Here is a 26,200-nt window from a genome sequence, read left to right as displayed (position 1 = left end):
AGCCTTTGATTGTGTGGATCACAACAAACTGTGGCAAATTCTTAAAGTGATGGGAGTACCAGACCACCTTACCTGTCTCCTGAGAAACCTGTACGAGGGTCAAGAAGCAACAGTAAGAACCACACATGGAACAACCGAGTGGTTCAAAATTGGGAAAGGAGTACGACAAGGCTGCATATTGTCACCCTGCTTATTTAACTTATATGCAGAGTACATCATGAGAAATGCCGGGTTGGATGAATCATAGGTCGGAATTAAGATTGCTGGGAGAATTATCAACAACCTCCGATATGCAGACGATACCACCCTAATGGCAGAAAGCGAAGAGGATCTCAAGAGCCTCTTGTTGAGGGTGAAAGAGGAGAGTGCAAAAGCTGGTTTGAAACTCAACATTAAAAAAACGAAGATCATGGCATCTGGCCCCATCACTTCCTGGCATATAGAAGGGGAAGAAATGGAAGCAGTGACAGATTTTACTTTCTTGGGCTCCAAGATCACCGCAGACGGTGACTGTAGCCATGAAATTAAAAGACGCTTGCTCCTTGGGAGGAAAGCTATGGCCAACCTAGACAGCATAGTAAGAAGCAGAGACATCACCTTGCCGACAAAGGTCCGTCTAATCAAAGCTATGGTTTTCCCAGTAGTAATGTATGGCTGTGAGAGCTGGACTATAAGGAAGGCTGAGCGCCGAAGAATTGATGCTTTCGAACTGTGGTGCTGGAGAAGACTCTTACGAGTCCCCTGGACTGCAAGGAGGTCAAATCAGTCAATCCTAAAGGAAATCAACCCTGAGTGCTCATTGGAAGGACAGATAATGAAGCTGAAGCTCCAATATTTTGGCCACCTAATGCGAAGAGAAAACTCCCTGGAAAAGACCCTGATGCTGGGAAAGACTGAAGGCAAAAGGAGAAGGGGACAGCAGAGGATGAGATGGCTAGATAGCATCACGGATGCAATGAATATGAACTTGAGCACGCTCCGGGAGAGAGCGCAGGACAGGAAGGCCTGGCGTGCTATGGTCCATGGGGTCACAAAGAGTCGGACACGACTGAACGACTGAACAACAACAACAACCAAGTCCAGCCAAAATAGATGGGCCTCTGGTGAAGGGAGACTTCATGCATGCCACTCAAGTCACTTCTATTCCAAAAGCCTACCTTTATTTAAATGAAGGCCACAACAGCTATCAAAGTACTGAAGAACAGAGCCAACAATATCTGGGAAAACAACCAATGAGAAAGTCTCTACTTTCTTTTTCTCCTGCTGTATGTAAATTCACAGAAAATCCAACACAGTTCAGATGTCATGATAAATCATGGTTTACTGTGAGGGGAACAAGCCTCAGGAAGCCTTGGACATATGTTCTCCACTCTTCTCCAGCACAGCCATGAGGAGGCAATCATAGAATCATAGAATAGTAGGGTTGGAAGGGGCCTACAAGGCCATCAAGTCCAACCCCCTGCTCAATGCAGGAATCCAAGTCAGAGCATCCCTGACAAATGGCTGTCCAGCCTCGTCTTGAAGGCCTCCAGTGTGGGAGAGCCCACTACCTCCCCAGGTAATTGGTTCCATTGTCGTATTGCTCTTACAGTCAAGAAGTTTTTCCTGATGTTCAGCCGGAATCTGGCTTCCTGTAACTTGAGCCCATTATTCCGTGTCCTGCACTCTGGGATGATCAAGAAGAGATCCTGGCCTTCCTCTCAGTGACAACCTTTCAAGTACTTGAAGAGCGCCATCATATCTCCCCTCAGTCTTCTCTTCTCAAGGCTAAACATGCCAGTTCTTTCAGTCTCTCTTCATAGGGCTTTGTTTCCAGTCCCCTGATCATCTTTGTTGCCCTCCTCTCAACCCTCTCCAGTTTGTCTGCATCCTTCTTAAAGTGTGGTGTCCAGAACTGCACACAGTACTCCAGATGAGGCCTAACCAGTGCTGAGTAGAGGGGAACTAGTACTTCCTGGGATTTGGAAGCGATGCTTCTATGAATGCAGCCCCAAATAGCATTTGCCTTTTTTGCAGCCACATCACATTGTTGGCTCATCTTCAGCTTGTGATCGACAACAATTCCAAGATCCTTCTCGCTTGTAGTGTGGTTGAGCCACGTATCCCCCATCTTGTAACTGTGCATTTGGTTTCTTTTTCCTAGGTGCAGAACTTGGCATTTATCCCTATGAAATGTCATTCTGTTGTTTTTTGCCCAGCGCTCCAGTCTATCCAGATCACTTTGAATTTTGTTTCTATCTTCCAAAGTATTAGCTATCCCTCCCAATTTTGTGTCATCTGCAAATTTTATCAGCATTCCCTGCACCTCCTCCTCCAAGTCTTTCATAAAAATGTTGAAGAGCACTGGGCCCAGGACTGAGCCCTGCGGTACCCCACTCGTTACCTCCCCCCAGTTTGAGAAGTTCCCATTGATAAGCACTCTTTTGAGTCCGATTCTGTAGCCAAGTGTGGATCCACCGGATCGTTGTTTCATCTAGCCCACTTTGAGCTAGTTTGCTCATCAGGATATCATGGGGCACTTTGTCGAAAGCTTTGCTGAAGTCGAGGTATATGATGTCTACAGCATTCCCACGGTCTACAAGGGAGGTTACTTGATCAAAAAATGAGATCAGGTTTGTCTGGCAGGACTTGTTTTTGACAAATCCATGTTGGCTTCGAGTAATCACTGCATTGTTTTCAAGGTGCTTCCAGATGGATTGCTTTATCATCTGCTCCAGAATTTTCCCAGGGATTGATGTCAGACTGACTGGTCTGTAGTTCCCAGGTTCCTCCTTTTTACCCTTTTTGAAGATAGGGACAACGTTAGCCCTCCTCCAGTCATCTGGCACTTCCCCCGTCCTCCATGATTTCTCAAAGAGAATAGACAGCGGTTCTGAGAGTTCTTCTGCCAGTTCCTTTATGACTCTAGGATGCAGTTCATCTGGCCCTGGAGATTTGAACTCATTCAAAGTAATTAGGTGTTCCTTGACCATATGCCTGTCGATCTCAAGCTGCAATCCTGCCCCTTCAGCCTGTACTTCGCCTTTGCCAGGGGGCTCATAGACCCTCTTTTGGGAGAAGACTGAGCCAAAGTAGGAATTGAGCACCTCTGCCTTTTCTTTGTCATCTGTTATCGTTTTGCCATCCTTATTTAATAGCTGAACAACCATTTCTTTCCTCTGCCTTTTACTATGCACGTAGCTGAAGAAAGCCTTTTTGTTGTTTTTAACATCCCTTGCTAACCTCAGCTCATTCTCAGCTTTAGCCTTCCTGACGCCATCCCTGCAATTCTGTGCTATCTGCCTGTACTCTTCCTTTGTTACTTGGCCTTCTTTCCACTTCCTATATGTGTCCTTTTTTGTTTTCAGGTCATCCCTAAGCTTTTTGTGAAGCCACACTGGCTTCTTCTGTTGTCTTCCACCTTTTCTTCTTGTTGGAATTGGTTGTGATTGTGCCTTGAGAATTTCCTTTTTTAAAAGCTCCCACCCATCTTGGACTCCTTTTCTCGCTAGCATCGCTTGCCATGGGACCTTACTGATCATTGTTCTGAGTTTATGAAAATCAGCTTTCCTAAAATCCAGGGTACGCGTTTGACTACACTCGGCTTTTGCTTCCCTTAGAACCAAGAACTCAAGTACAACATGGTCGCTTTCCCCCAGAGTTCCTGTAACCGCTACTTTATCCACTAAGTCATCTCTGTTGGTTAGGATCAAGTCAAGGATAGCCGATCCTCTAGTTCCTTCCTCTACTTTCTGTAGGAGGAAGTTATCCGCCACACAAGTCAGGAATTTCCTGGAGGGGCCATGTTTTGCAGAATTTGTCTCAATTTGTCTCAGAAGCTTTTGTTTCCATTTTTGATTAACCAGAGTTTTGTGTTACATCTGAAGCCTAACTGTGGTTAAACTTAATTATGGATTGTTGAAACAAACCAGTGTCATAACCCATGGATTGAAGTTGGCTTGTCTCAAAGTGAAAATATAGTTAAAATAAACCACACTTTCTTGGGTTTGTGTGCAAGAACAAACTGTGGCTAAGCAAAAATGGAAGCAAAAGCTTCTGAACTCTTCCCCATGGGTGCACAAGCAGAGGAGAGGGGGAGCATGTGATCCCGAGGTTTGCTCCTGCTGCTAATTCTTATCATGATAAAATCATGAATAATTGTGACATCCAAACGAGATCACTGTATACTAATGGAAGATCCAAGAATTGCACAGGACACCAATTTCAAATCCTGCCACACCCAGATAGAAATGTCACATCAAGCATCCCTGTTTAGGATGTATTAACATGCTGGACCTTGATACTATTGTAATATGTTGTCTAGTGCGAGCATTCATCAAGCACTGTTGCTCAGTGACCCAGAATGTACTTAACAACAGATTCGTATGACACACACATTATACAGAGAAAAAGCACTGCCAAAATGTTACAGCAGTGTTTGCAAAGCATTTTGAAATCTTTCAATATATTTCTACAAAAAAGGGAAATATGGTTATCATCACCTGCTTATGCAAAAGCTGTTTTAATTCCTGTTAGTCAGAAAGAAGCTTCTAATTGAACATTTCCTTCCCATGTTCACATGGAATTGCATTACACTGAGTAAGACCACTGCTCCATCTAGCTCTCCGAAGCTTTAAGCAGAGGTCTTTCCCAGCATTGCTACGGGGATCCTTTTTAACTGGAGATGCCAGGTACTGAGACTGGGGCTTCAGGCACATAAGGTGAGTGCTCTACCACTGAGCTATGGCATCTCCCCTTTGATTTAAGTAATCCAGTCTGATTCAAGTTGTAGCTATTTGAACTCCAAAATACTGCCATCTGCTCTTCCGAATAAAGTAATGTGACTTGAAACAGAGATGGTTGGACAAGAAGTGTAGCATGAACAGCACAGCTGCTGGGGCTGACAGTTTGAAAGCAAGCAGGTATCATCTTAGGCAGGTTTGCTAAGGTGTGAAACAGGCCAGCTCATAAGATGGGATAGGCAGGTCAGCTGATGCCTGAGTGAAAAGTTGTTCAGAGCGAGGAACCAGGCCAGAGCACAGAAGCTCTACTGCAGCTTTCCCCAACCTGCAACCTTCCAGATGAGTTGGACTACAATTCCTATCATCCCCACAGCAGGGGCCTGCTGACTGGGGATGTTGGGAGTTGTAGTCCAACACATCTAGAGGGGGTCAGGCAGGGGATCTGCTTTATCGGATCAGGCAGAACTGTATTGGCTCTTTATGTCACCTGACCCCAGCAGAGCTAGTACCTATAATACCGCTGCCTGGCCTTTTACAGTGATGGTGCCAAAGTGCAATGAAGAGCAGGTCAGCAACTCCCTCCCTCTGGAAACCTACCACAGTGGCGCAAAGAGTAAGGCACTCAGATCCTGCTTTCCCTGGTGCGTGCGTGTGCGCGTGTGCACACACACACACACACACACACACACTCCAGTGCCTAAACTTCACTAGATCAGAGAAGCAACACTAATGAAGAGCAATGAAATTCATACACAGAAACGAGCAGACTTGAAATGTAGGCAATGGCTAGGGAGGATGTGACCCGTTCAGAAAGGCCCAGATCTAATCATACCATCAAGGACTTGCATTCAGCAAGCACTGTTACTTCTTGAACTCTGATTTTCATGATTTTTCTTTTTCTAGGGAATAGGCATTCAATACACCCTTTCTGCTTTTCTTATGCTTAGCTTTGTCATACATGAGTACCAGAAAGCATTCCACAACCTAATTTTCAGCTTGGGACATGCACACCTAGAGCCATCAAGGAAGTAGGATGTTAGTTTACAATACTACGGTTGGAAAATGAAAGGTAAAAATATATTTCCCTTCAGCAGTCAAAGACTTCATTGCTGGAAGAGGAGGAGAGACAGGCAGAGATATTATCTTGCTTCTGTCTTCCCCTCCCAGAAAAACCTATCCATTCACTATCTAAACATCTGCTAACTAAGGAAGATGATTTGTCTATGGCATGCAGTGGAATGATTTCCTAAATATGTCATGATGTGCTGTTGCCTCCATTTGTGGCTTCCAGACCTCTGTATGGCTCTTTTCCCCTCTAGGAATTTCAAATGTAAATCACTGTCAAGAGTGACAGCATTAGCGCAATAGAGTACAGGCCATTCATCTCCTTGCTGGCTAAAACCCCATTGCCTTCGTTTTCATGTTCACAGAGGCATTTATGCTGCTCTGTTATAAACAGACCTTAAAGAGGGTGCAATTCTCATTTTCATTTGAGTAACCGTTGCATACCTCAGCAAATCAAAACATTCATACCAAGAGGAAGAAAATCACCACATGAGATTTCTCCAGGGGCATTTCCCAGCCCTACTTGGAAAAGACAGGGATTGAACCTGGGACCTTCTGCATGCAGAGCAGGTGCTCTGCCACTGAGCTACAGCCCCTACTTCCCTTGTTGTTGTTGTTGTTTATTCGGTCAGTCGCTTCCGACTCTTCGTGACTTCATGGACCAGCCCACGCCAGAGCTTCCTGTTGGCCGTCGCCACCCCCAGCTCCCCCAAGGTCAAGCCCGTCACCTCCAGAATATCATCCATCCATCTTGCCCTTGGTCAGCCCCTACTTCCCTTATGAGAGGCCAAATCTCTCATTTCCAAGACTTGTTTGTCATGAAGGTTTTGTGACTACTTTCAGATGGCACAAAATCAATCCAAATAATTTACCTTTTTATTAAACACGAGGAGCTTTTTGAAGCCCTGAAGCATTTGCTCCTTCCTAAACATGGAGCTTTTGTTCAATTGGCTAGGGATAGCCACTCTTCAGGCGGGGTGGGGGGAAATGGAGCGATTGTTGAAGGGCCAGCTATGTAGCTGCTTCATGTTTACAGGGGTAAAAAGTGCTCTCAGACATCACAAAGTCTGCTGTTGGAACATTAGCTACTTACGGCTGACTTTGTAACATCTCAAAAGCCTCTTTCAGAAGCGTTTTATATCTCCGCCCCCCAATAAACACAGTTGTATTTGAAGACTGCTTTTGAACATACTGCTATAAAACTCCCGGATCTGCTGCATTTCTCCCAGATCTCTGCAAAACTCCCAAATCTCTGCAGAAACATACTGCCAGAGTCTCACATGTACAAAACATCCAGGGTGCATGTTTCTGCCACAAAGCAAAATGTGCCAAGTGTGGTTTTCAGCCTGAGGTCCTAGACTTTGTATCTGAAACCTGCCTTCCCCTTTTGAATGAGACTATGTTCTAGCATACGACAGAAAGTGGAAAACACCTGGACAAATGGCTGTGCCCCTGGGGAACTCAGAGAAGGAACAATGCACGCATACATCTCCTGTCCCTCCTTCCTGTTTGCTGCCATAAAGGCATCCAACAGTGTGGCTATTTATACTCCACAGTCCTGATTTTCTATTGCCCTGCACTAACTACAATCATTTATGCCAGGGAAAAGTGGCTAGTTCATCAATCCTTAAAATGTAGCCACAACTGAGATACAACTGAGCGATATCTTAACAGAGACTTGCGAGGAGATGGGCTCTCTTGAAAGCTCAGTCCTAGTTTTGAAATCTGAATGGGAGATCAGCTGCCTTAAAACATTTCTGTGGAATCGCGAACTAAAATGGTCACATAACAGGAAGTTCTGTACACTTTAGATGCACCTGCTTTACTGACACAGGAAGCTGTGGTTTCCATCTCCATTTACTGGTTTAGAATGAAGTCTTGCTCCCGCTGTGCAGATTGCTAAGTAAGGATAAATACATGGAGGGGAGGGGAGAGAAGTACAGATGAATTCTACTGGAACCCTATCCACAGCCAATGGAGAACCGACATGTCCTGCAGAACTCTGATAGATGCTCTTGATTTGTATATGATGAGATGATCAGGTCCGAGAACTGGCAAATAATGGGAGCAAATAGTCTGATGATGGGAAGGGAGTCCAGAAGCCTCCCTCAGTGGCCAGTTGACCAGACTGAAGGAATGCAGCAGATCTGGGACTGTTATTGCAGCAGATCTGGGACTGTTATTGCAGCAGATCTGGGAATGTTATTGCAGAAGATCTGGGAGTTTTATTGCAGCAGATCTGGGAAGTCTATTGCAACAGATCTGGGAGTTTTATAACAGGCAGTGAATGTGGCTGGCTCCTTGGAATCACCTGATTCCCAAGAGCAGGATTCTGGTCTATGTTTATTTATTTATTTATTTATTTTCTATACCGCCCAATAGCCGAAGCTCTCTGGGCGGTTCACAAAAATTAAAACCAAACAGCACACAATAAAACAATTTAAAATATATAGAACATTAAAACCTCAATATAACAATACAACCACAATAAAACCTAGCAACAGTGCATGAGTTTAAAATACAGATTTAGAACAGCAAAGCTAAAAGTGTAGAAAGCTAAAATGCTAAAATGCCTGGGAAAATAAAAAGGTCTTCACCTGGCGCCGAAAGGAATACAGCGTAGGTGCCAGGTGAACCTCACTAGGGAGCTCATGTCGTTGGTATCCTACATCAAACTCCTTTTATTTCCCTCCTCTGATAGTTGGCCTCGTGTGTGTGTGTGGGGGGGGGGGACAGCACATGCACTGCCATTGCCTCCACCTCCAGTGAGTCCTCCACCTTATCACCACATCTCTCATCAGGATCAGGGATCCTCTCAGTTTGATCCAGAGGAAAGGTGGGCTCTCTGGAGAGCCATGTCAGCTGGAAGAAGTGGCCAGTGGGGCTCTTCAGAAAGCTGGTTGAAATGTTTGGCTCTGAGGAGGTCCTTCCTCACAGCCAAGCAAGGGACAGGTGCTGAGGAGATTGTCTGTACAGGCAATCTCCTGGGACACTCCTCCCACAATGCCTGGCTCTGAGGAAGGACTCCTTCAGAGCCAGAGCTTTTGGCCTGGCTGGCTCTCCAAAGAGCCTCGTTGGCCACTTCTTCAGCCAGCGTACTCTCCAGAAAGCCAACCTGCCTTCTGGCTCACACTGAGAGGATTCTCAGAGAGAAACACAGAGTGGGCTGCTGCTTTGGAGAGCCTTGCGGACTGCTCTCCTACTGCAGAGAATGCCATAGTGGGAGAACGGCTGGCAGGGCTCTCCAGAGCACCCACTGCCCAAGGTAGTAACAGGCCCTCCTGGCAGTGGGGAGCGAGTGTGCAATTCGCCACTCCTCCCACTCTGCCACTTTAGGCGGGGGATTAGCCCCGCTTCATGTGTGGGCGAGCCCTGGAGGGCAGTGGGGGGTAAAAAGTACACCAGGATCCACTGATAGATCACTGGATGCTTTGCAGTGGATTGACACTTGTTTAACAAGAACAACAAAATGACTACCTTCTTCACCCCTAAATTAGTTGGGATACCTGATCTGTAGTAATTCAGATGTAGATTTATTTTTGTATATGCAGATTATCCAAGTGTATGGCTCACAAAGCGCAAGATATTGTTGACTCCACCTCCTGCACCACCATTTTGCTTCTGGCTCTGCTCCTCTGAGTCACTATTTTGCACCTGGTTCTGGTTGGTGGATCTCAGGCTTCAAGTAAAAAACAAGGCACAATCAACAAAACTTAAGCCTGCCTACGTCCGGCATAGGAAATCAGTGCCTGACCTACAGGACTCATAACTTAAGCTCTCAGCACCTAACAAGTAGAAGATTAGCTCAGCAGGTCAGAGGATTGATAGGGGAGTATAAACAGTTTTTGTAAAACTCTTTCCCAAGGGTCAGGCTTTGATTCAGATGATACTGCAAACTGCCACCAATGGATTGGGTGGCGTAACTCATTCCTGGGTTCATAGGACAGAATCATAAAGACCTAAACTTCTACAGCCCTATGACAGTATACATTTCCTCACCCAAAGGAACACTTTTGGTACTGCAAGAGGATTTTCTCCCTCTCTGAACCACTGTGCAGGCAAGCCCCCATCTGCAATCCCCGTGTCTATGTAGCACGCTGGGGCAAGGAGCCTGGATTTCTTTGGGTTTGGGGTGCCTACTTCAGTGCTGGACAGTGACCAGAGTCTTCAGCAGCTCCTTAGTGGGGTGAAAGAGCAGATCATGTTAAACAAACTGCCTGCCTGCAAAGCCTACTTGCAAAAATGTGAATCCGTTTAGTCTGGCTTTAAATAGGCACCTCCGGCCCAGGCAACGCCAAGCTATCACTTTTCATCTTGACACGGCACCAAAATCAACCTTCAGCTCTGGAGCAGAGCATTCATGACTACAGACTGTGGTTGTGTATCAAAGTTGGTAAAAATAGATATTCCACCCAGGACTTCTTTTAGAATTAAACTTAACTTGAAATTCCTTTTTTATGGTTTCCATTTTGCGCTGTACAGATTCCTTGTTAAAGTTTTGTTGTTTTCCCATTTCTTTTCTCCCCCTATCCTTACGGAAGGAGATGAGTGCACAAAAGTTTACTTCATAACTTTCCTCCAGCAACAGCTGTTGCTGTTGTCACTGCCGGACAAGCTGTGCTTCAGGCAGTTATTGACTTTACTGAAGTATTTCCATCCTTTGAAGGGGGTGTGTGGAATTTCCTGCATGAAATCTGAAAACACCTTAATGTGCTTAAAACTCTCCAGAGTTCTGTCAATGCATTGATTTTTGGAGATTAACAGTGGCCTCCAGAACGACACGTAACATCTTTCAAGTTCAGAAAGCTCCCAAGATATTTGCTATTGTTACCAAAGTTGACTTGAAAAACCAGTAAAAAGAAAAAAAAAAAGCGAGGGCAGGAATATTATGGGCCAAAGTCTTCCTGAATGCAGTTGGGCACTTTTGCTGTACATCATGTGCAAAAGCTGCTCTGTAGTAATTAAAATAGGAAACTCTCCATTCTCAGGCCAGCATTTAATAAGAGAAAGCCGATAACAATGATAAGAAATGAGAGGGTTGGGTACATCTTCTGTCAGCAGTCTTTTGTAGAATCGGTAATATTTATTTAGAGTTGTATTCTATCGCAGCAGCAGCATTGCATTTATCCTGCCCTTTTTCCTCTTGCAAGGAACTCAAGATGGCTTATATAGTCTTCCTCCTCTCCATATTAGCGTTACAACAACCCTGTGAGGTAGGTTAGGCTGAGAGTTAGTGACTGGCCCAAAGTCACCCAGTGAGCTTCATGACCGAGTGGGGACTAGAACCTGGACCTCGTGTAACCACTACACCACACTGGCTCTCTCATGAAGTCTTAGGCTAGGTTGTCACAAAACCAAGCTACAAAAATCTACTCTAAAGATACACCAGAGAAAAAGGAAGACAAAAGGCTACCATGGATCTCATAATGCATCCTCTCTACTATTTATCCCTCACTCCCAGCCACTCACTTTAAATGTGCCAGTATCTACATCAGCCTTTCCCAGCCTTGTGCTGTTGCACTCGTGTCCTGCTTGTGGGTTCCCAGTTGACAGCTGGTTGGCCACTGTGTGAACAGTATGCTGGACTAGATGGGCCCTTGGTCTGATCCAGCATGGCGCTTCTTATGCTTTTAACTGGGTGCCCTCTAGATGTTTTGGACTACAACTCCCATCATCTGTGACCCATTGGCCATGCTGGCTGGGGCTGATGAGAGCTGACGTCCAAAACATCCGGAGGGCACCAGGTTGGGGAGGGTTAATCTGCATGGTATCCTTGGGCTAACAGTACTTCTCTGTATCACAGGATGTCTCATACCCAGCCTCAACTGTCCCCAGAAAGTTTTTCATGTGGAGCAGCCTTCCCAACCTGGTGTGCTCCAGATGTTTTGGACTACAACACCCAATAGCCCCAACCAATATGGCCAGTGGGTCACGAATGATGGGAGTTGTTGTCCAAAACATCTAGAGGGTACCCGGCTGGGGAAGGCTGGTGTGCAGACTGAGAAGTGCAACTCAACAGGTAGTCCATGGAGACAGTCGCAGAACCCCAGTGGTGATTCCTGCCCTTGTGGCGGCACGCTGCCATGGGAATCATCACTTCCAGGACACTGCAGCCCTACCCATGGATGACTTCCACATTTTCCATGAGGTTGCACCCCTGGGGATTGTCGGAGTGAATCGGGTGAAGACCATTTCGAGTTTTCAAGAGGCCCTACGCAGTGATCAGAAACTATGAGAATGGGGGTTGGGTGGATTTGAAATCTCTTACGCAGAATGCAGTTCTGTCTGGTCTGATTTATGTGAACTTTGGATAACAGACCTTAGTGGAACAGGGGGGCCATTTGCCACTGGTGTTCAAACACTCTTCAAGATAACACATTTGACTTTCCTGTTCTTCACCATCGTGCATGCAAGTCATCTGAATAGGCAGGACCAGAAGGGTGAAAAATATACCTGGAGCCTGGAAGCAATTACCCCTCAACAGTTCCAATGCAATACAGCCTGCAGGTGTTATATCATGGGCTTTTACCCAGCGATCAGCTGGCTCCTGGGTACCTGAATCCACTTAGATTATCTGGAATAAGAGATGCTTTTGTACCCTCACACACAGTGTACATTGTCAGGTCCACGTAACACATACTCATTACTCCCTAACACCTTTCAACCATCATGTCATACTTGCAAGCCCATCACTGTGGGAGTCATGGCTATAGCAGGGATTGGTCCCATCCTGAGAGCAACACATATAGGGTTCCACCTTCCAGCTCAGGGCCCAAGGCAGCCAAGGCAGCAGTTAGACTTATTCAGTCTCCTCAAACAGCTGTGAACTAGATGCTTTGGGAAGGAAGTGAACAGGTCCCCCTGGAGACAGCAAGGAGAAGTTCAGTCTTCTGTATTTATGTTTCCAAGGCTGGCTCCAGACCTGATGCCCTATGGCGGCCCCACTATTACACCACTGCCCCCCACCCCAAAAGCAGACTTTCCCAGTGGCAACACTCCTGATCAACCTTTGATTAGTACTGGGCATCAACCATTTTAATTTCCTGTAATGCCTTGGAGCAATGCTATGTCAGGGGTATTCTGGGAAATTAAAATAGCAACTGCCCAGCCACCCAGCACTAGGAATGCGTGTGTGTTTTTTTAAAAGGTGTCCAGGGGAAGTGTTGGTGATAGGCCCTGCAGTATTCCTGGAACCACAGCAGCTGCCTAAGGAGGCTGCATGGCATTTCTGAACCGGACTCTTTTTACATCCTAGTAGGAAATGTTAGCTCCCTCACATCCCCTTGTACAACTGGGACCACCCTTTTTCTTATCATGGTCTGCCTTTCTAACCAAGCTGAATTTCCAGGCTTCAGGACTTATTTGCCTTCATTACTGGGTGGACTTAAAAAAAAAAAAGATTTTGGAAGTTCCTCGGTGAAACGTAGGCAGAACATGGCCCTGTGCGCTGTCCTTCTGGGGGAAAAAACTGACTGTACCTCACTACCAGAAGTAATATGATCAAGTTTACTTACCTGACCATTGGTTCTGGGATTGCTTCTGTATTGGCTGGCACCTGAACCCCTTTCTCCCACTCTTGCCTCCAGGGATCAGCAAGGATGTAGTACTCATCTGGGCTCAACTGGTAAGAATCTGGAATCTTCATAGCTGTTATCAGATCGGTACGAAAAACCTGAAGAAGAAAACACCAGTGGGACAGTGAGAGGCAGGACAAATCATTGGCGCATGATGCTTTTGGAAGCTGATGCTCAGGTTTCCCGCTGGCTTCAGCATTGTATCAAGGGGAAACCTTGCCAGGCCTTAAATTGGAGACAGGTAACCTGGTGCCGACCAGATGTTTTGGACCACAACTCCCATAATCCCCAACGACTGGCCATGGTGACTTGGGCTGATGGGAGCTGTAGTCCAAAACATCCAGAGGGCACCAGCTTGCCTACCCCTGTCAATTAAGGGAAACAATTAGATACATGAACACAGATGTGGCCAGTGAATTAGCTCTTATATACAGCCCAAACTATCACCTCAGTCCTGGCTATAACAGACCCAGTGGCCCGATTCACAAGCAACGAGAAGCCACCATGGGGCTTTTCAGTGAATTGGCTGCCATGTTAAGCATTCGAGGTGCGGGGGGCCATAGCTTCTTGTTACATGAGAACCCGGCAAGGGTGGTTTGTTGGGGTAGTTGACAAGCTACCCCAACAACCCACCTGTGCCAGGTTCACACATAACAAGAAGCTACAGTGTGCCCCACCCCACCCAGAATATTCAAAATGGCAACTGCCACCAGAACAAGAAGCCCCACGGGGAAATTCAGCCACAGTGGCTTCTTGTTACATGCAACCCAGGTCACTGTCAAGGAAACATGGAGTCAATTAAGCACAACTGACCCTGAACGAAGAATTGAGGTGAGAAAAGGAGGCTAGCTGGCACCGCATAACAATGAACTTTGAAAGGAGTATCTTCATATCCCAGAAGGACTTATATACTTGCTCCACAAGGAACCCATCTGTTAACACAGTTCCACTCTTCTTCCTTACTCATGGGAAGAACTACTGGAATTACTACAGGGTGGCTTCACTGAACCCTAGTCAGAGTTCCTGTTTGTTTTGTTTCCTTACTTCCTTGAAATTTCCCAGCTAATCACACTAACCCACGAAGACCTGACTGATTGAAACTGTTTTCTCTGATGAATCATCATCCCCTCTAGCTTATACATACTGTGAACTGTCCCAGGATACCTCTTTTTTATGCCAGAGAATAGCTGGGCTGCTTCCCAAAAGATAGATACTCTCAGGACTGAACCACACATTATTTTGACTTACTGCTAACTACAGTAGTGGTAGTGGTGATGTTAGTAGTAGTAGTGGTGTTACTACTGATGATAGTGTTAATGTGTTACATTATATTTTGTCACATTATTTATTACTGTTGTTTATATAGGGCTAACAATGTACATGCTGACTGTCAATATAAATGGTGTTCGTAAGATTGCACAAAAGGTCAGGTCCCTGCTTTGAGGAGCTTATAATCTAAAAACGAATGGTGGGGAGACAACAAAGGGAACGCCAAAGATTACAAAGGATTTTCATCCTGCTCATCCTCTAAGGAGTTTAGAGGGATGTTTTGGCCTTATAATGACCCTGTGGGGTAGCCTAAGCTGAAGCAGAATATTTCCTTCAAGGCCACCCAGTGAGCTTCAGGGCTGAGTGGGGGTTTCTAGTGTCCTAGCCCAACTTTCCCACAAAATAACACAACACTTTAAACTGGGCTCACACAATGCAATGGGTCTACTAATGAGGCAACACTGCTCATCAGACAGTCTTCCAAAGTCAAGGCGTGAGGGACAAGGGGCAGGGTGGGAGGGACAATTTCATCCGAAAGTCTTTCAGTCCCTTCCTCCCACAGAGAGGGTAAGAAGGAAAAAAACAGCAGTAGCGTAACACCACAGAAAGAAATCCAAAGGCAAATATCTGTTGTACTTGTGTCTTCTGTTGAGAGGGAGAGAGGACTTTGAAAGAGAGTAAGTGGCATTGTGCAGTGGAGCTGCATGGTTATGTGGAAGCCTTTGGAGTCAAGGCTTCACTGATGGAACGATCATCAGCTGAGTCCCACTGCAACTAGAGCCAGGGCAAGAGTCTCCCAATTAGGGGGCAACAGGGACTGCTGTAGCACATCATGGCTCAAGGTGCGAGCTGCGACCCGGAAAATCCCTGCTTCAGACTCACCTCAGCCATGAAAGCATAGGCAAATCACTCTCCTAAGCTCCCATATCTTCAACGTTGGAATCATAGTACTTCTAGGATTGTTACAAGGTAATGCACATGACATTTTTTTAATGTTCAAAAGTGCTTTAATAGAATTATTATTATTAAACTAGGGAGCTCTTGGGAATTTCACCATTGGGACATGACGCTAGAAGATCAAACAATCACTAACTTTGTTCTGTTCATGGGAAGAAAATCCTTTTTGAACATATGTGATTCCTTTCTACGTGCAGTATGTTATGCTGCAATCTCACACAGGTGAACATGTGTGTTCACAGGTTATCGGTGTTTTCTCAACACAGAAACCTAGGATCAATAAGCTTGATGCACAACCCAGTGAGCCTGATTTGATAAGGGCATTAGTAAAAAAAAAAAAAGTTGTTCAACTTTACTTTGGTGTAAATCAGGTGCTGAATAGGTGATGTGGGCTCTGTTTTGCACTCTGCATTAATATGGGCAGGTGCAATCCTATGCGTGTTTAGACAGAAAAAAGTCCCACAACTCCCAGCATGTCCCAGCCAGCCAAGCTGGCTGGAACATGCTGGGAGTTGTGGGACTTTTTTTCTGTCTAAACACGCATAGGATTACACCTGAAGGCACTTAGCTTTGGAGCAAAAGGCTAAATGCTGTCTTTCCTTCAGACATCAGATGGACGTAGCTCAGCAAAGGCACAACAACATTTAATTTAAGCTAATTTAGCCACTGAAATGACTCAGGTTTCCACTCCGCTAGCCTTTCGTAGGACATGTTGATGTTTTTGTGTACTTGAATGGCTCAGGCATCTGCACATTCACCAGATTCTCATGCATCTTTCATTTTTATATTATTGCAGGCAAATCTGCAAAAAACCAAAACCAAAACAATTCTTCTACATTTGATCTTTAGAAGCTGTTCCTTTCATAGCACAACACTATTCAGCATCAAAGATACTGGATTTTTAAGTGCAAGAATTTAAACAAACAAAAAACCCACACCCACACACAATTCTACCTGTTGAAATGGAAAGGTAGTCTTGCCTTGTTTTCAGAGCTAAACACAACACTAGCAGCTTCTTGTCTCCCCACTGGAGTTATTCCAAAAGCGTAATGGAAATGGATCAGACTACATGTAGTATTGTTAAGGAAAATCAAGTTGTTAGTGATGGCCAAAGACCCCAACCACTTTATTCACTAAAGGTAAGAAACATAACTGGCTCTTGTCATGGAGATGAATATTAGCAAGGAAGCACTAATGAATGGGGGGATCTCAGTTTCTTTTACCCCACAGTTAGGGTTGTGGTGAAAAAACTATAAACCTCACAACAGTTTGAACACAGGTGCTACCTGAATAGGACTATATCACAACTATCCCTGTCTACATTGTCTACAAGCTAGTAAATGCTTGGATTTGCTCTCATTTTCCAACAAAATTTATTCTGGGACAGCAACCAAGCGTGCCTGTTTCTAATCTCTGGGTTACAGTGTGAACGTATACACTCTTAACAGTGTTTTATCATCAGTTGTTTGAAGAACTACAGAAAGGTCACAGGTGAAGCTTGTTTATTTTTGTTCCATAGGTCACGCATTTAACCCCTACTGGCAGGAATGCTGTTTGCCTTGGAACAATCTGGAAAGAAATGTTATTAATCCTCACTAGGCTTCTGCAAAGTGATTTTCACCTGAGATGCTTGCACTTCACCCACCCATAGGTAGTGTGTAGTACTTGGATGTCAGCAGAGAACCAGACAAGTCTCTCTAGCCTGAGCAACTTCATTCCCTTGCCTCTTACTTCCAGAGAGTTATCTTTGAGAAGGTTCAAAAGAACCTTACACTATTTCCTTAAATAATTATTCTTAAATTATTTTCCTTAAATTGCCTTAAGGCCATCCTTCTCAAAAAAAGGGAGGCTAGCATCACTAGAGAAGAACAGATGGTTGCCAGAGGAGTACAGGTTTCTTTTCTTTCTGGGTTTCCCCACCTTAACTTTTGTGCCCGATTTCATTGGTCAAGAGAGAAAGCGTGCACATGCATCAGTGAAAGATCACAAATTCCACACCTTAGTGTGGTCCTAAAGAGAGGCCTGCTCATACACTTATCAGTCTGGAAATCCTATATAAGGGGTAGGATGCAGGCAGACGCAAGGTCCTACCACTGTACATAGGAACATAGGAGGCTGCCCTATGCGGAGTCAGACCGTTGTTCCATCTAGCACAGTATTGTCAACACTGACTGGCAGCAGCTCTCCAGATTTTCAGGCAGGAAATTCTCCAGCCCTACCTAGAGATGCCAGGGATTGAACCTGGGACCCTCTGCATGCAAACCATGAGCTCTACCACTGAGCTCCAGCCCTTCCTCCCATATGGTATAATGTTTGCATGGAGCGTACTTGCGTACCAAAGTTGCTGCGTATACACACGCTGCCCAATTTCCTCTATTTTCCCACAGCGCTTTCAAACTGGAAGGCTCGTGGGAACTAGATGCATGCACATAATGCAGCAGTAAACATACCCATGGAGTCACACTCCACCATGTACAGGGAATCTGCAGACTGGTGAGTGTTAGAGCTAACACTGCATGGGGTCTTTGCCTCTTCTTCCAGAACTGAGGCTTCTCAACAGGCTGCAAAAAAACTGCTTCTGGTTCTGAGTGATAATAACCAGGGACAACCTGCAAGTGCTGAGCACAATGGATGTGCTCCTACCTATGCGGGAGCTCAAATGTGTATTTTCTTTGCCACTTCACACCTTTTATCAGTGAATCATGCAAGTATATTGGTCAGGGAGCTATGATGGCCTTCAGTCCCTGTTGGTTATATACTTGGTGGCAAACCTGGGTTTGCCTCTGTGTCATGTATGAAATGGCTCAAAGGTTGATGGGACTCCTGTTCTCCAGAAAATATATGAGCCTGAAATCATAGCGCCACCTTAAATAAGTACTTGTGGCCAAGGGATATGTACTTTTTAAAAACAGCATCTAGTGTGTAACTTATGTGCCTTACTCCCTACACAGGAGCTTACTGAGCGTGCAAAGAGCACAAAACCTTTTCATGGTTTCATTTTCTCTTATCTATCATCTCCCGGAGGGGGGGGGGGTGAGGGGGGGAGAGCAGAAAGGAAAATGCTTGTTTAGAGAAAAGGGGGAAACCGTAAGCCAAATGGTGGTAGATCTCTGCCTAAAGCTTGTAGCCAAACACAAACAGATTCTCAGTGACCCATGAAACTGCTATACCAACATCTATGCAGAGTCTTGCCATTATGAGAATATTACAGCCCTATGGATACTGACTGAGCTCATCTTTTCCTTCTCATTCTCCTTCTGGACATTCCCTAATGTACACTATGACGGTAAAAGAAATAACTCTCCATCAAAAACAACAATTCTATCATGGTAAATAAAGCTTTTCTACCAGGAAATAGCCTGAGAACCATGATTTGACTAAAGCAATCCTTCCTCTCAGGGAATAAAGGGTCATTTGTAAATGAAAATCAATGATTTCTCCTTTCTTCTGCCATCTGTTATTATCTGAAACAATAATCTACAAAACCAGCGATCATACTCAGATACCACCTAGCTCTAATCAGTCTATCTCTGGTGACTTCTCTGCTATCTTACATGAGGATGGAAATGGATCAGGTGTTTCCTTCAGATGCCGTTTAATGTGTTTTCAGAGTTTATTCTCAACAACGTAACTACCGCTCAGCATGAAGTGTAATAAATGATCCAAAGGCAGTGTTTTACTTCCAATACAAAGCTAAAATGCCCCAGAAGATATTTTGGACACCAAATTTTTACACGAAGGGGGATATTTAACCCCAGCAGAGACCTCATATTTAGGTCAGTTTATTTAATCCTTGAAGCTTCAGCTGATAACCCAATTAAAGCTTGCATACAAAAACAGAAGCAACCTTTTTTTTACACTGTCAGGGCCTCTCTCTGAACACCAGCAGTTTTCTGTCCACCACATTTCTTCAGAGAATGTGTCCAACCCCATCTAAACAGAGCAAGGCTGAATTGCCCAGACGCAGCCGGGATGCATCTTCCAATAAAAACATAATTAACAGCCAACTCTTCATAAGTCTGGGCTTGAGAAAGGTCAGCTTCCTTGAAGTCTCTATCTGCCAATATAACGTAATTGTTGAAAATGCCACAGTAGCATTTGATTATGCTGCTGGTGTGAAAAAAAATTAAAATGAGATTAAGATAAATGCTAATTAAACTTTAGACAGGATCTGCAAAAGATGTCAGAATCCTTGCCGTTTTGCATATCTGGTTATCAAGCAATAAGCCGGATTTCTTTTTTAAACCCAAATCTAATCTAGGACTTTTTTGACAACATAATGAACACTATTGCCCTTTTAGAAATACATTCCATGTGTTTGCTGTTCTCTGTCACTGTATCAGGCTAGAGGCTGTTTTGAGTTACTCAATATTGCCAAGTGACTATCTCCTAAAGGAAGAGAGCAAACAAGATAAACCAAAGCTTTTTACTTTGTCTATAGAGCTTCAACCATGTGCCTAGTCTGCTAAGTACTGTATGTCTATCAGCACTGGTGACCATGACAATCTGCCCAACGTATATTGGATGTAGTTTAATGACAAGATTTAATGTCCATCTTAATCCATCTTTCTCCCCATCTTTGGCGATCCTCCTTGAAATGCTTCAGGATTTTTAAGTGTCTAAAGCAAAAAACAGTAAATGCATTGGTATGGAAAGGAAAGGAGAGAGGACACTTGAAAAAGAAAATGAAGAATCTCCAATAGTGACAGAAGACTAGCAGGGGGAACGGATTTACAGAAAAAATCAGGCAGTTGTCCTTGCTGTGCTGAGCTTCACAGTCAGTGTGACATACAGGAGGAGCTGACAGTGGGACAGTTAAAAAGAATGCAGACTTACATAGAAGGTGCATTCGTCTCCAGAGCTTTGCTTGATGTTTTTGCATCAGCAGCTCCCTCTGCCGAAAAGTCAAGCTGCTATGCAATTTTAAAAGCACCTTGTCTCTTCAGCAGTGGGAACTTATGCAGTAAAAACAACAGGCAAAGCACTGGCAGCATGTTCAGTTTTTCCCACATTCACATTTCTGCATTCCAGGCATAAACTTGGACAGGTGAGGGATCAAAGATGGAAAAGCAGATTTGAGGTTTACCAACCTAAAGGCTGAAGCCAAAATATGAGAATAAATTAGATCTGGAGAGAAATATGTTGAGTGGAAAGAGCAGAGGATCAAATACCGAATTCTGTATAACTCCCATGGAGAATGACAGATCCAGAAAGGAGAAGTGACCGCAAAAAGGGCAGCCAGAGGGGCAGGGAGAGGTCTGGGCGAGAACAGCCTGAGGGAAAGTGATATTAGAGTGGATGACAGAATCAGAGGTGGCAGACAGAGGAGAAGCTCTTAGATTGGTCCAGAAAAAGGACTCCAGAGGCCTTGATGAGAGCAACTTCTGTAAAGTGGCATGGACAAAAACAATGTCGGAATGGGACAGGAATTAAAGGCAACACCCCCAGAAAGCAAGTTAAAAATTAACGTTGGAAGTGCTCCTTCAGTACTTCGGTGCAGAGAACAAGCAGCAGGCAGACTGCTTCCAAGCTAGCTGCAATAGCCTGAGCAAAACCATGTGACAATACTATTATCTGGTCCAACGTTTTGTCTCCAAAATGTTGTCCCACCACATAGCCGAGGGAGATGCACAAGCAAGGCTTGCCAGAGATACCCCCCCTCTGCTCACATTGTTGTTTGTTCCCAGCATCTGATAATTGATAGGTAGACTGCCTCTGAATATGGAGATCCATTTTTAGCTGTCATACCTAATAGCCACTGACATATCTATGCTCTTTGCATTTGCCTAATCCAGTTTTAAAGCACACCAATTGAGAACCACATGCTGCAGCTAGATGGCAGGTAGGAAGGAACTGAGTGATACTGCTTGAACTCTGCCTCCCTCTGCTTTCAAGAATGGATTGCTTGCTGGGATCCAATTTTTTTTCTTTTTTCTTTAAATATACTGTCCCCTCGAGGCTTGCATCCTGGGCAAGCACCCCTTTTGCTCTCTGCTCCCATGTTTCATACGTAACAAGGAGACGATTTTCAAAAACTTCCTTTGGCCGAGGAATTCATAATTCATAATGCTGATATAAACAAAATGAGGTGGAAACTGGGGGTGGAAGAGTGTGTGTTATGTTCCCTGACCTCAATCCCCCTCTAGCGCAAAGGAGGACTCAGATAGGGAGGAGGCTTCTTCCAGCAACCCATCGTCTGTTATTCTGGAACCTTCCAGGCTGGAGAATGTGGCTTTACCAGACTCCTCAGACTCAAGAGGGCAACCTTCTGATGCAGCACCTTCACACCACAGGAGTCAGTGGCTACAGAATCAGACAATGGCCCTTTAAGAAGCAGACAGCTCCCCAGAGGGGGTGGAGTTAACAGCAGGTCCAGACCATCTGCACATTGCTGAGACAAAAACTCTTCCTGAGTGAGTTCCAGCCAGCATAGATCTGTCCAGGGTAGGAATGTATGGGAGATTTGTTTCCGTCCGTTTTTTATCAGAATTTTACCCAGTTCACACCTTCAGGACTGTACATAAACTCCGACGCAATCTGCAGGCAAAGACTGTACATTTCCGAATTTGCAATATGATTCGCTGACCCCCAAAACGCGTTTGACAGCATGCATACGTTTGAGAAATGTGCTTGAAAAAAATGCATACTTTTAAAAAATGCACACAAATATACCGTAATCAATGGGAGAAGAATGGGCATATTTTAAAAAAAATGCACACAATTGATGCGTACATTGGAAAAAGCACATGAAAATACATACGGATTTTCATGCAAAAAGAAAAAACAAAGCTCCCAATCTGATATGGATTCAAGTTGGGACGAGCTTTGAGATGGAATTCCGAGAACTTTGGTGAGCTCAAGTTTTGCTGATTTGCTCATCCCTAGTCTAGTGTCCTGAAAGAGCCTAGCCATCCTGCCTTGCCCAGCCCAATCCAGCTGGACTCGACTTGACTCTGTCTTACCCTTCTAATAAGTGCAACTGCTTCATTTTGGCTCCCCTAGAAACCTTGGCCTCATCTACAGGAGCCTTTAGCGGCTGCAAGTCGAGATCCTTTGGGACAGACGACATGGTCGCCATTTCGCAGCCATCCATGGTTTTCTCCTGGAAAATGCGGATTTCCAAGGAGGCATTTTGCTGCCATATTTTCCGTTTGCTGCGGGTTTCCCCATGGTTGCGAGCTGTCTGTCCCTTCCCCAAACCAACCTGGCATTTCGCAGTGGGTGTGTTCTAGGCATGCGTAGTGCTTGCGTCACTCTGTGACGCCCCTTTACTCCCCCCGTCACTTCACAGCTGCGCAGTTAAAGAGGCACAGAGAGGCTTTATCATTTATTTAATCACACTTTTGCACATTTTTGCAGCTTCGTATCTTCGCAATGGTTGCTTTTGGACTCTGTGCCCCAGGGACGAGGGTCTTACGGGAGGACCAACTTCGCTCCAGCCACCATTTCGGAGCAATGGCTAGGCACATACCACTCACACTTATGAGTGAGAACCATCATGAGAGTCTCAGGCTGGGGAACTGACAGATGGTGTGCAAATGAAGGAGCACAGAACACCCACAAACACCCACTTTTTACCTAACGAGGGACAGAAAGACACAACAGAACCCCTAAAATACAAAAGAGCCACTGAAGTGTCACACCCCCATGCTCATAGGACTGCACAGCTGTGCATTAAAGTATAATGGCAAAAAAAGAGGATCCATCAGAGTCGGCTAGGGAAGCCCGCAGTAAATTGCGAGTGTATCCCACCAGAAGCCAATTCGAAGCTGAAATGCTGTGCAGTTGCAACTGAGTGAAGGGTGAAAGCGGTGCCATGTAGACGGGGCCCTTGAGTCAAGATAGATAGGACAGGTTGGGGTTTAATGATTCACCTACAGAGTGATTGGACACAGCGTAGCCTGCCAGGGAAGAATTATTAGCACGCTGGCCATCATCTAGAAACCACCATAGATAGTCCTGCTGATACAAGAATTATGTGTTTTTGTCCCTAGTTCTGCCAAAAATCAAGTTCTTAACACCAATATCATAAATGGCTTCAAGCCGTCACTTGGATAACTGAACCTAAAACATTTTTATCTGCAACGGTAGAGAATTTGAATTTGGCGCCAGTAAACTCAATAAAAATCAAAACATTATCAGATGAGTAGAGGGTAGGTCTTCTTGTCAGGAAAAGTTATACTGTATGTGCCTATGATCAGAGTTGTTGGTAAAATCTCAGTATGCTACTGCTGGACTCTTACCAATGCGTTCTGCAGCCAAAGTAATACTGGGAAAGAAGGGCTTGTCCTAAGATAAGGTGGAAAGAAACGGCAAGCCAAAGCCAGAGATCCATCCTACCAATAGCATGCTTTAGCCTGCGGGTGTGACCACAGAGGAGTGCACAACAAAAATTAGAAAATTTGCCAATGGAACTAAATGGCAAGTTGTTGGAAAGCAATATATGATACATTAGTGTTGAGGGATGATGCCGTTTGCTGAGTCCATGTAAAAAAAAGCCACAGATGGGAATCTCTGACGGCGTGAATCGCCCAAAGTTTTAACAGGGGATCAGGAGATAAAAAGCTAACTCCATCTAATCTGGCTGTCTATCTGCTTATATACTGTTCCATCCAAGCAGCGTCTGAACTCCTGCCCAATAAACCCCTACAAAGGGGGAGATCTCATTCACAGACCAAATGTCACCAAAGTGAAGCGTGCCTCTGTAATCTCTGTTATTGTTGCAGTAAAGTGCTTCCCCTCCTCAACCTCCCCACCATCTGGAGGCCTTTGGAGGAGGGTGGGCCGATGAGAGGGCATGAATGAAGAAGAGCAGCTCGCCTAATTGATGGTCAGCTACCTGACAGTCTGTGGCTTTCGCTCCATTCACCCTCCCTCTGTGCTCCCCCCCCCCACTCTTCCCTGCTACAGGTGCACAGTCAGAAAGGTTCAGCTTTAAAAATCAATCACACTGGGGTTCTTTTCGTAACAGCAGGTGGACCCATCTTCTTTTTCGACATACGTCTCGGTAAGAATGGACTCTTCTTGTTTTGTAGGGCAACTCAGCTCCTCGTCATAAAAATACGGTTGGTTTGTTTCCCTTCCACCTGCTCCCTTGAGCCTTTCATTTCATTCATTCTAAGCCACCAGGATGGCTTGATGCGGGGGTCAGGGCTTCTCTGTATTTGAACACACATTCACCTGCTGCAGCCACTGGTCGCATGTTCTCTGCTGAGAAACTCACCCACTGAGCAGTGTGTGCGAGACTCTGATCACCTCGTAAGCCAAGGCTGATGCTACAAATGGCTTGCAGCATTCTGAATGGAAACACATGACACTGGCAGTGAATAAAAGTGCACGGGGGCTGTGGAACCAAGGATCAATCTTTGGTGCCATTTCTCGCCGCCGTATCCATGCACAACATAAGAGGCTTGCGTCCTCCCTTCGCTACATCTTTCCCCTCCCCTGGCTTCTCCTACCACCCTCCAAGCTGCCCCTTCTGGCTTTTCAGATCAGGGCTGGGATAGAAGATTAGTCCTAATTTTATGCCAAATAGCTATGATTACATCTATTTCCCTGAAGATGATAAGGCATGCCGCAGCTTGGATTTGCAATATTACCACCTCCCTTGTTTAGCCCCCCTTGAAGAGATAAGCCTCCAGATTCAAAGGCAAGCAAATGTGCCAACATACTCCATCGGGATGTTGATGCATTGTGTGTAGAACTGGAAATGCAACAAAAATTATGAACTATCAAAATGGGAACACTTTAGAAGCGATCACAAGCTGCAGAAATTTCTAAAAGAAACCAGAACAGTTGCCTGGAAAGCTACCAACAGCTAATATACTCAAACTGTAATCTGAACATTTCCCCCCTTTTGTTTTGAATTATCTGGGATTAGGGTTTGGGAAAAGACTCAATTATTCTACTCAAGCTCTTCTGAATTATTTATAGAAGCTAAATAAAGAATAAATTGAGCAATGATGAACTGAAGACCCGATGGTGGAGGGAAAGTTTCATACTGGAAAACAAGCAATTTTCTCTCAATAGGACTGTTTATTATTTTCTTCCTTCTGCAGAAATTGACAAATTATCTTTAAAGGTCTGCTGCTTAGCAACACCAGTTCCACTGATCTGCTTGGAAGATGTTAATTGCTTCTCCAAACAATGAGAACTGTTTAAAGGGATACACCTCTAATTTTATGGCAAGAGAAATTAGTCGGAAAACATATGATAGGCCAAGACGGTTGCACAGAGTCACAACGTAATGAGGTGCCATCAATACTGCTCGCATTTCACCAACGCGTGGGAGAAGGCATAGCTGTCTGTGTACATTTATACATTTGTATATTTACAATGTACAAATCCTGACAAGGGATCTGTTTTAGGGATCTAGTTTATTTGGCCTTTCTTCAACCACTGGGTAAGAAGCAATTAATGACAGGAGGCTGGATCCAACCCTTGTGCAAACAGAAGTCCGCTCATGCAACACGACTTCCACTCATTCCAGGGGTCTCCCCTGTCCTCTTCTCCCCCTACAGTCCCCTGCATGTGCCCAAAATCTGCCCCAGAGGGTCCCCCCAACCCCCCAGAGCAGGTCTGGAGCACATGTGTGTGGGGGCTGTAGGGGGGAAG

At 45.0% G+C, this 26,200-nt stretch overlaps 1 protein-coding gene across 6 annotated transcripts in view; it reads right to left on the bottom strand.

The window, feature by feature from the left end:
• JADE2 (jade family PHD finger 2) overlaps positions 1 to 26,200 on the bottom strand; it is a 217,891-nt gene that overhangs the window by 149,069 nt on the left and 42,622 nt on the right. For all 6 annotated transcript variants that reach the window (XM_084838945.1, XM_084838947.1, XM_084838944.1 and 3 more), the window contains exon 4: positions 13,301 to 13,458. In XM_084838945.1, coding sequence (XP_084695071.1) covers positions 13,301 to 13,458 — 158 coding nt within the window. The remainder of the gene's footprint in view (positions 1 to 13,300; positions 13,459 to 26,200) is intronic.

This window comes from Heloderma suspectum, chromosome 2 (genome assembly GCF_057233095.1).
Source record: "Heloderma suspectum isolate Gila_16-S chromosome 2, 16-S_ref, whole genome shotgun sequence".
Lineage (NCBI taxonomy): Eukaryota > Metazoa > Chordata > Lepidosauria > Squamata > Helodermatidae > Heloderma > Heloderma suspectum.
Note: the sequence above shows the minus strand (reverse complement) of the source record. Positions and strands in the feature narration are given on the sequence as shown.